Source organism: Cucurbita pepo, chromosome LG20, assembly GCF_002806865.2.
Source record: "Cucurbita pepo subsp. pepo cultivar mu-cu-16 chromosome LG20, ASM280686v2, whole genome shotgun sequence".
Lineage (NCBI taxonomy): Eukaryota > Viridiplantae > Streptophyta > Magnoliopsida > Cucurbitales > Cucurbitaceae > Cucurbita > Cucurbita pepo.
In genome coordinates this window covers 598058-608189 of record NC_036657.1, presented here as the reverse complement: position 1 = coordinate 608189, position 10132 = coordinate 598058, and the positions used below count along the sequence as shown (strand labels likewise).

At 38.1% G+C, this 10132-nt stretch overlaps 1 protein-coding gene and 1 long non-coding RNA gene across 3 annotated transcripts; both read left to right on the top strand.

The window, feature by feature from the left end:
* Window positions 1–71: 71 nt before the first annotated feature.
* On the top strand, window positions 72–5551 carry LOC111782880 (lipase member N). 2 transcript variants are annotated; one of them, XM_023663718.1, is made up of 10 exons: window positions 72–404; window positions 1101–1274; window positions 2345–2494; window positions 2645–2738; window positions 2887–3161; window positions 3262–3330; window positions 3416–3472; window positions 3845–3897; window positions 4050–4125; window positions 4266–5551. In XM_023663718.1, the coding sequence occupies exons 1-10, from the start codon at window positions 361–363 to the stop codon at window positions 5215–5217; spliced, it is 1944 nt and encodes a 647-aa protein (XP_023519486.1). In that variant the 5' UTR covers window positions 72–360; the 3' UTR covers window positions 5218–5551. The 2 variants fall into 2 exon arrangements, with proteins under 2 accessions (XP_023519486.1, XP_023519485.1); XM_023663717.1 differs by having other exon boundaries at window positions 2345–2738.
* A 2853-nt stretch (window positions 5552–8404) lies between these two features.
* LOC111782881 lies at window positions 8405–9756 on the top strand. The gene is made up of 2 exons (XR_002813216.1): window positions 8405–8455; window positions 9368–9756. It is a non-coding gene; the product is annotated as an uncharacterized LOC111782881 (long non-coding RNA).
* Window positions 9757–10132: the final 376 nt, after the last annotated feature.

The following is a 10132-nucleotide window of genomic DNA, read 5'->3' as shown; positions in this document are numbered from 1 at the left end:
CCACGTCAGAAAGACGTGTAATTCAAATCCGAAACGGAAGGGCCACGTTAGCTTTTCCCTCTTCAGAGAGCTCCCACGCGCGCCCTTACCTGACACAGTCACCGGCCTAAGGCAAGAATAACCGACTTCCATTTACGTCAAGAATCGCCGTTGTTTTTTCTTTCGGAATATTCAATTCCGATAATTTCTGTCTCTCTCTCTTTTTCTATTTCCTAATTTTGTTCTTCAGGTTTTCCGCTTCTTTCTGCGATTTGTTGCCTGAATTTGCGCCTCCATTTGGGTCTGGATATTGTTTATCTCTCTCTTTCTCCGTTTCCGTAATTTTTTTCGGATCGGGAAGAGATTGAAGAACCTTAATAAATGATTCAACGATTTGTTGACGATGTGCTTGCTGTTACCAAAGAGTGAGTCTTCTTCTTCCTTCCCCTTCCCAGTTGATCGAGTTTTCTTTTCCTGAAACGGGGGATTTGATTTTATTGTTTTTTTGTGGGAATTTAGTTTTTGGCGGATGATGATGTGTGTTGTTCTCTCAGCTGATCACGCGCTGGAATTTGTTCTAAATTTATATAACAATCGAGCCAGAATTTTTTGATGATCTCACCTCATTGTTTTGTCAGAGGAAGCGAATTTAGGAAACTAATTAGTGCAAGTTAGTTACGTAATAGATCTGGATTTGGATATGGATGCCTCTTTTGAATGCTCCAATCGCTTAATGAAATTGGTGCCGTTTCACTTGAGGAGCTGTTTCGGATTTTATTGAATCCTGCCATAGGCTTGTAGAATCTTTTTCCTATTTGTTCCTCTTGTTCTTTTGTTCTTTTGTTCTTTTGTTCCTTCATCCATCTAAGTTCCGTGCTTTCCGTCTGTATTTTTGTGTCAATGGAGAAATGGCAACTGTTTTTTATTGCTAATGCTTTCTTTTTTAACTTTCTTGTGGCCAATTTTAATCTGTAGGTGCATTTTGAACTTGCGTCTAAGAACTTCGTTCTGTTTGTCTACTTCGATTTATTTCCGTACAGGTGTTCATGTTTCTAACTACTTGAGCTTATCTCCTTGAAGAAGTAACTTCTTTCCTTCTTGTATGTATATTTCTAGTGCAGGTCGGTGAAGACATTCACGTACGAGTCCTTGAATAATGTTGTGAGGCTGATCAATGGATTATCTGCACTTCTGCTGACTCTTTTACCAGGGAGGGGTTCGGTACTCGAAGGTGTTCATGGCTGGGAGCTCAGACCAACCTTTCGGGGGCCTCGTTTTCCTCGTTGGATGGAAAAGTATGTCCAATAACCTGAATTCTATGACGGTATAGGGTGTCCAAAATAATCCTTTAGAATCGATTTCAAGGCATGATTTTATAAATTCACGTTTTTACCCCACTAGGAAATTACCTGGTTATTATGGTTTTCACAATTTTGATATATTTGGAAAACTTGGTTTGTTCTTTCAGTGATGAGAATAAGAATTATCATTATTCATTTAATCATAAATCAAAAATATTTGAATCAATCTTTTATCACACTTCTTAATCTGTTTTTCTGTGGAGAAAATTTGAGATACTAATTTTAACGTTTACATGCATGGTATAGTTGAGAGGGTTTTCTGCTATTCATTCATTCATACATACATGGGAAAAAATCTTCTCTAATCTAGTAGGGCGTATTGCTCTAGTCAATATAGATGTAAGGCTAGAAATCAATTTTTTTTCTTCATATTTGCGTGAAATCAAGTTCGCTGAAGGCAATGTTGGAGCATGAAGTTTTGAATAGTATCGTTAATACATGAATCCACAATTGCACATTGTGTTAGTGGGAAAAAAATGATGTCCTCTATAATTCACTGTTCCTGAAGATTAAAAAAAAAGGAAAGAAAAAAAGAAAAAAACAAGACTGCGTTATTGGGTTCACCTCTTTGCAAAATAACTATTGGCCACTCCACCTTCCAGCATGATTTTTTGCTGGTATCCTGGTACCCTGAAAAGAACCTTCTACCCTCATGTCTGGTAGACTTTATGTTCTCCGTACAACTAGGTAGCTTTATGAGTTTACAAAGTCACTTAAGCGATTGTGACTTCAGTTATATGATAACGTAAGAAATAGAAGTAGAATTCCTCAAGGTTATAGAAGTGCCCTTTTTCCTGACATGAAGTGCACAAATTCCTAAACGGTAACTTTCATTTTCCATAATTTAAGCTGGCTTCTTCGGATGGAATGGCTGTTCCTTTTCTTTTATCCCTCTGGTAGTTTGAATTGCCATTGATATGGAGGACATGCATCACATTGTGTTTTTATGGTATTTTATATAATAAGTAGTTGACATATGTATATTTTTTTCCTGTGGTACATAGTGGCGTGTCATCCTTCAACCAGTTCATTCACGAACTTTCTGTGGACTCTGATGATTCAAGCTTAGATTATTCCTCTGGGGAGGAAGATGGTATTGGAAATGAATATCCTGCAACACCATCATCTCAGAGTTCACGAGGCTCCAGGTCCAGGTCTGGTTTTCATGTCAAGAATGTTTGGCACTGGACAGAAAGGATCAGAAGTATCTTTCTTTGGATTCTTTTGCCTGCCAAGTTCCTTTTGGGGATTCCATTTCGTATTTTTCACTTCTTTTTTATTAAATGGTCTGGGTCCTCATCCAGCCCTGGAAGTCCTTGGCCCTCAATTAAGCGAGTGCACAGCCATAAGGAGCACGTTGTTCATAGCACCACTGATCGGAGACGTGGAGTTATTGAGGTTTCTCTCTAATATCTACTAGTAGCTTCTGGTTCTCCCATCCTTGACTTCACTTATTTCTTAGAAGTGTTGTTCTAAAACACCTAGATATGCTTTAATTGGCCTGACTTCTATTTATTAATTTCTCTTTGCTTTACATGTAAATTAGGACCTTCATCTTGCAAGTGAAATCTTTATCGAATCTGCTTTTGAGATGGTCCATAAGGCTGCACATTTTATCCTCTCGCCATTAGAGACCATTAGAACTTTGTTCAGATGGCTTTGGTCTTGGAGCAGTTGTGAGAGAGATCACAATGCAGATGTCATCGTGCCCACAGCTACCCTTGGAGATGATGATCCTGTGCCTAGTGAAAGGACCTACACTTTTCACCAGTCACTGAATACCGATGCTAGAACGTGCCAAGATGTTATTACAGAACTTGGGTAAGATCAGTGCTGGTAACTTCTCATTTTATTCTGGACTTTGGGTTCAGCATGAAGCTGTTGGTTTCTCATGTTTGTTTGGTCTTTCTTCCTATCTTAGGTATCCATATGAAGCTATTCGTGTTGTGACTAATGATGGATATGTTCTTCTTCTGGAAAGAATACCCAGGTACAATATTAGTTAATTTATTTTTTGCCTACTTCAATTTTTTGTCCAAATGTTTTGTGGTTAATGCTTGCTCTGTGATTTGCAGGCGTGATGCACGTAAAGTTCTTTATCTGCAGCATGGAATATTTGATTCTTCGATGGGGTGAGGGTTCTTCCCCCATTTCTCGCCAGTTTCTGTTTCACAGTTGTCATAGGCTGCTAGTTTAATCTTGTGTGTAGGATAGATAGGGAATATATTATGACTTCATGCTGCTTTGGCTATGGTCCATGACATCCTTGAATTTAAAGATCTGTATGATGGTAACACCAAAGTACATCTCAAGGATTATTTCACATATAACTTAGCACACCACATTTACCCACACACGTACGTACAAACACATGCATGGAGCATAATGACAAGGTTGGACTCAATAACTGTTTAGGTTGGATGGGTAGGGAATTACACTGTAGCATACTTCTGTTATTGATCTACATCCGTTCTCTAACTGTACTAGTTCTTTTGTCTAACTAGTTGGGTGTCCAACGGGGTTGTTGGTTCGCCAGCCTTTGCAGCTTTTGACCAAGGTACTTGCGTTTGCTTCAGAAGTTCAAGCCTACTCAATGAGGCTGTGTTTATCCTCATCTTCCTCTCTCTCTCTCTCTTTTTTTTTTTTTTTTTTTTTTTTTTTTTTTTTTTTTTTTTTTTTTTTTTTTTTTTTTTTTTTTTTTTTTNGCAGGGTATGATGTTTATCTTGGCAATTTCCGTGGCTTGGTCTCTAGAGAACATGTTGATAAGAATATATCTTCAAGACAGTAAGTCTGCGTTTTTCACTTTTTCATGTATCTACAGTTAATTTAACATGCTAATCCCTAATCGAGGGCTAATATCATGGAGGCTTTCATCATGTGCCCCTGCGGATGTCATTCGCTGGCTGATTTTGTAAACTATCCAGGTACTGGAAATATTCCATAAATGAACATGCCATGGAGGATATTCCAGCGATGATTGAAAAAATTCATGAAGTTAAAACTTCTGAATTGAAGCTCAGCCAACCTGAACTTGCAGAAGAAACTGATAGTGACCAGCCATTCAAGCTTTGTGCACTGTGCCACAGCATGGGAGGTGCTGCTATGTTGATGTATGTTATTACACGGAGGATTGAAGAGAAACCACATAGATTATCTAGATTGGTCTTACTATCTCCTGCTGGTTTCCACGACGATGCCCCATTTATTTTCACTGTGATTGAGAATCTCTTGCTCCTGTTGTCTCCACTTTTAGCTCCATTTGTGCCTGGCTTGTACATACCAACCAGATTTTTCCGTATGCTTCTCAACAAGTTGGCTCGCGATTTCCATCACTATCCTGCTGTTGGAGGTTTGGTTCAAACTGTGGTGAGTTACTTTTTAGGTGGGGACAGTTCAAATTGGGTTGGAGTTCTGGGAATTCCGCACTATAACATGAATGATATGCCCGGAGTTTCATTTCGAGTAGGTCTCCATCTTGCTCAGATGAAGCATGCCAAGAAATTTAGAATGTTCGATTATGGAAATGCATCCCTGAACATGGAAGCTTATGGATCACCGGAGCCACTGGACTTGGGTGAATACTTCGGGCTTTTCGATATCCCTGTAGATTTAGTTGCTGGACGTAAGGACCAGGTAATAAGACCAACCATGGTGAAAAGGTACTACAAAATGATGAAAGATGCTGGTGTTGATGTATCATTCAACGAATTTGAATATGCACATCTGGACTTCACTTTCTCGCACCGTGAGGAGCTCTTGGCTTATGTAATGTCTCGTCTACTTCTGGTCGGTGAGTCTGGATCGAAACCGAAACTGAAGCTGAAGCCCTCTCAGAAAGTACCAAAACTGAGACGAAATGACAAGCTGGACGGCTAGCCTTACACAGAACACCACCAGAACCCACTCTCGAAGTTCTAGCATGTGGCAATAGGTGCATATGGATAAATATAATGGATCTATAGGAGTTGGGTCGTGTAAATGTATCTATAGAGTTGGGAACATGGTTTGTATATTTTCGGTCAAGTGTAACCGCATCATGGATTTTGATCAATCGTCCGGTCGAAATTTTTCATAAGGAACGAATTGAAGGTGATCTTATCTGGAATTTGATGTTTTTGAATTGTGCGCTTTATGGAAGACCATACACTTGTGAGACATGTAGCCTGTAAACTTAAATATATATAGAGGATTTGTTCATATAGTTGAAGTTGGAATAGAAGGCTTCTATGGAACACAGTGTGGATGCCATAATCTGCCGCGTGTTATTTCTCGTGTTCCTCAGAATCAAAATCGTTTCTTTTATAATATATTAGAAAGATCGAAATCATATTTCTCCCAACAAAGAAACTTGTAGAGAAGGTTCCGAATTCCAGGCATAAAGTAAGTGAAGAACTAGCAAAAATTCCGTGGACTTACAAAAAAAACGAAAAAGATAACAGCTGAAAAATTCCTTATATTCCTACTACAGTTGGTTTGTTTTTTTATTGCAGCTGATTCAATGACTTATCTGAGCTTCTGTTGAAGGAATTTTTGTTGTTTAATATGTATCAGACTGGCGGATGCTGTTCAAGAATATATAAATGACAAGAGGTAGTTGCCCATTGTCCTTTTAGCTTTGGAATGATTGCGTTTTCAACTTCTTTGAGTTTATGCGGTATAGAAATTGAAAGTGTACGAACTTGCCCCATCTTCTTTCCAATTTGGACGAAATGGTTGAATGATCTTGTGCGTATCAACTCTATTTGGTTTTGTGGTGGTGGTTCTATTTATCTTGCTGTGGGTGGGTGACGTGAAAACTTCTGTGCAGTTCTTGCTTTGAGCTTTTTTTGCTTGGATATTTTTTTAACCACCATTTATGCAATTGGTCTGCCATGATTCTCTTGAATTTACTTTCACTTTCACTTGTACTGACTAGTGGCCATGCATTTTCCTTCTCTCAATCATTTTAGGTGCAACACCAGAATAAGACATAGTTTATGGCCCGTGGTGGTCTGATAAGTACTTGATTTTGGTTTGCTGGCTCAAATTGTACGAAAATATCTTTTCTTCTTCAATTCTATGTCTCAAGAGACTTGCCCATCATCAACAAAAAGATGACATGATGTCTTAAAAGATGAGGATTTCTTTGGTGAAATGAGAGGATGGAAAGACTAAATGAAAGGGATTCGAGTGAGAGATTAGAGAAACAAGCAGAGACACAGTCCCAGTGTTAGGGACAAATCTCTATAATAATAAGATATGTTCACTTTAAGCATAGCTACTTCCCGTAAAGCTTAGAGATAATTGCTTTTAGTTAGATTCATCTATCTCTCCCTTCCCTTCCTTGCTCATTGTAAAACTTTGTTCCCACTCTTACATCCTCATTCCACCAGAAAATCTTTCCTTCTACTCACCCTTGACCACATACCTGTGTATGAAGTTCTTTAGCTAACCTTTCCTTTGCTTTTTAATAAAAATCATTTTATGATCTATAGTCTGCAAGCGCAAACAATGCTGTTCTTTTCTTTTCTTTCTTTCTTTCTTTTTTTTTTTTTTTTTTTTTTTTTTTTTTTTTTTTTTTTTTTTTTTTTTTTTTTTTTTTTTTTTTTTTTTTTTTTTTTTTTTTTNGTATCATGTTTTTCTTAGGCTAAGCTAATTTTCTTTTCCTGTTTCTGAGGGTTGAGCTTGAGGTTTCCTTAGCTTCTAGTTTTCACAAACGCAGCAATTTAATCTTCAACTGTAGAAGGAACTGCTAAATCGTTCTTGGGAACAAACTTCTGTTGGGAACTTTAACAAAGTTTTGACACGGTAGAGTGATTTGAAGAACACTGAACGCTCACTCCTCTCTTCTCATGGTCCTTTCCCCTTTCCCCTCCAGTTGGACGCTCTAACCACTGTTTCCATCTTCCACACATACAGTTCTTCTTGTCTTTGGGCGAAGATGAGGGATCCGAATACTGATATTAGAGACACCCCTTTATAGAAAATTTAATTTGGATACTTCCTCGGACTAGCCACCATTTTAGGAGAGGGGGTGTTGATTGATTCAAATTTCGTGTGTTTAGATCCCAATTTTCAAGGTGTTTGAGTTTGAATACGGTTGCTCTATGTTCAAACATTGATAAAGGGAGATGGGATTTACTCAAAATTTCATTTTGAGGTTGATTTCGTTCAAGCTACTGTTTTGCGTTTTTCTGGAAAGAGAGACGTCGTAAAACCCCCCCAAGTTTTCTATGTTAGCAAGGGTGAGGTGAGCGATGTTTTTTTACTTGGGGGGGTGGTTGGAGTAAAATTTTGAACGATAATTATGACTTAAAGCGATGTGAAATATTAGCCGTTACAGTGAGTTAATAAACCACTTTACTTCTGTTTTCAAGTTGTGGCTGGACTTGGAGTGTACACAAAGAACTCAAGAGTTTGTGGTGGGGGTGCCTTAAAGCATCCATGGTCTAGGTGGCATCCTAAAATTTCATTGCTCAATGTCCATAAACATTATTTTATATTTAGACATAATTCTTGAATGAGCCTGAGCTGTTCTCTTGTTGTATTGCATGCAAAAGATGGAAGGTTGGTGCATTGTACTTGTTCATCATAAAAGAAAGTGTCTGAGACCAAACTGGGATGATCGTGAAAATGGGTTCAAACTTGAGATTGTTCCTATCAAATTTTACTTGCTATTTTGAAAAAAACAAGAAGACAGTATAGTAACAGAGCCTAGTGTAGATTGTAGGAATTAAAGGAACTTAGAACTTACACTTCATGGGGCATAGAATTACAGAATGTTTTCTCATTGGAAAGTATTATTTACAATGACGATTTGTTCTTTACCATTAATGTTTGTTGTGGTAGCCACTTATGTTTTCTCCAAGTTCAGATAAGCCTTTTTTGTATGTGGACCAAAAGCTTAGCTTTCAAATATGGACCAAGGAAATATCAGAGAATTGGGCGATGGTTGGATGAGAATCCTCAAGCCGAAAGAAAGCTGTATAATCATGATTTATGATTTCAACTTTATCCTAAAGTTTCTGAATTTAGTAAAAGATTTCAAATTTCTGTATCTTACCAGGCATGAGCTGGATGAGTCAACAACTGTGTCGGGCTGCCTAGTTTCAAGTTCCCTTTCAATTCATGTCAGGTGCGTAGTGTCCTCCCCTCACTCCACACATTTTCCCCCGGTTTATCAGCACATGAACTAGAATTGGAATTATGCTCACAGGTCTAATCCGATTGACTTGTCATCAAACACATAAGCACAAAAGAAAAGAGAAAAGTAGTCCACCCCTTTATTTGCTGACTCCATTTCTAGATATTTGAACGACTTAAAAAGGCAGGCAATTTTAGAACCGCATATAGTATCCATGAAGAATTTGAGGCAGAGATTGCAGTTTAGTTGTATATGGACCGACAGAAATAGTGGCACTAATTTAACATGGTCATGAAGCTTAGAGTTTCTAAAACCATACATGTAATCTAAGGTTGTCCTCCTTGTCAGACATATGCCATGCCCTCCCCTCCTGAACTTCACGTGTATGTCCTCATTTTCACGTGTACAATGTCTTCAATATGGCTTTTGCCTTTTAAGACAAAGTTACTCGGTAGTCTGGGGGACCCCCCCACCCCCACCTTTCCCTTCGTGATTTTGGGTCCTTCCTCTTTCTTGTGGAATCTGTCTTGGGAACATCTTGGCTTCCTCACCTTCCTTACGACTACCTCTCTGAGAAAAAGGAAGAAAAAGCTGAGAAACTTTCTTCCTTTCACTCAGCGAACAGTTCTGTGATTGAGCGAGTTATTTAATTTTGATGGGACCAAAAGCGCCTCACAGATTATCAAAGATCAGATTTATTTATTTATTTATAATATTCCTTTTAGCATTATTCATCTCTGGTGGATTGTTGGTTTTCAATTAGAAAATAGCAAGATGATGGGACCCTGGTCTTATTTGCCGCCTGATAAGTCATGGCCTTTGATTTTTGGATCTTGTGGTTTGGTCTAAGTTTAAGCTGATCCCATCCATCTTTCCCTTTAAGAACATCCATATTTTTCCCAGAGATTTTTCCATGCCAAGTATGAACAAGGACTGTGAAAGTGAATGAAGCTAGTTTTAATCACTGGAAGGTAGACACGAAGAGGGAAACTGAAGAAGATATGAAGATGAAAGCAGGTTCTAGAATTGATAATTCCAAGACAAAATCCTCATGTAAAGAAGCTACGGGATTTGTACAAGAAGGAAAAGGTAGGCTGTATATATTTGGTAGATGTGTTGCTATGCTTCTTTGCTGGCATGATTGAATCAATCATGTGTATGAATCCCTCGTTCTATCTGTTTTTGTTAGTTATCTTCCTTGGTCTCCTTTTTCCTGCTCCCTCTCGATCAATCTGTACAGTTTACTGTTATCCTTTCATATGAAGGCTTCGGATTACAACGTAACAGCTCAATCTCATTGCTAGCAGGAATTGTACCCTTTGGGCTTTTCGTTCTAAGCTTCCCCTCAAAGTTTTAAAATGAAAGAAGTTTTTACACCTTTATTGTTTTGTTCCCCTCGACCGATGTGGGATCTCACATACAATATCTTCATATTCTGAGACTCGATTTTCATTATCAACCATAATTAATATTTAGAGTTTCATGTTTCATCAAGGATGAAATCAAGGTGAAGACAACTTTTAAAAATATGTTTAAATAGGTAAGTTTAATAATCTAAGATTTTGGTAAGTTGTTTCCTTTTTTCAAACCGTGGGTCTGCATATCTCGTTTGGGCTCAGATCCGCCGAGGCCCAAATCCAAAATTGCGTTGGTTATGTGTGTATATAT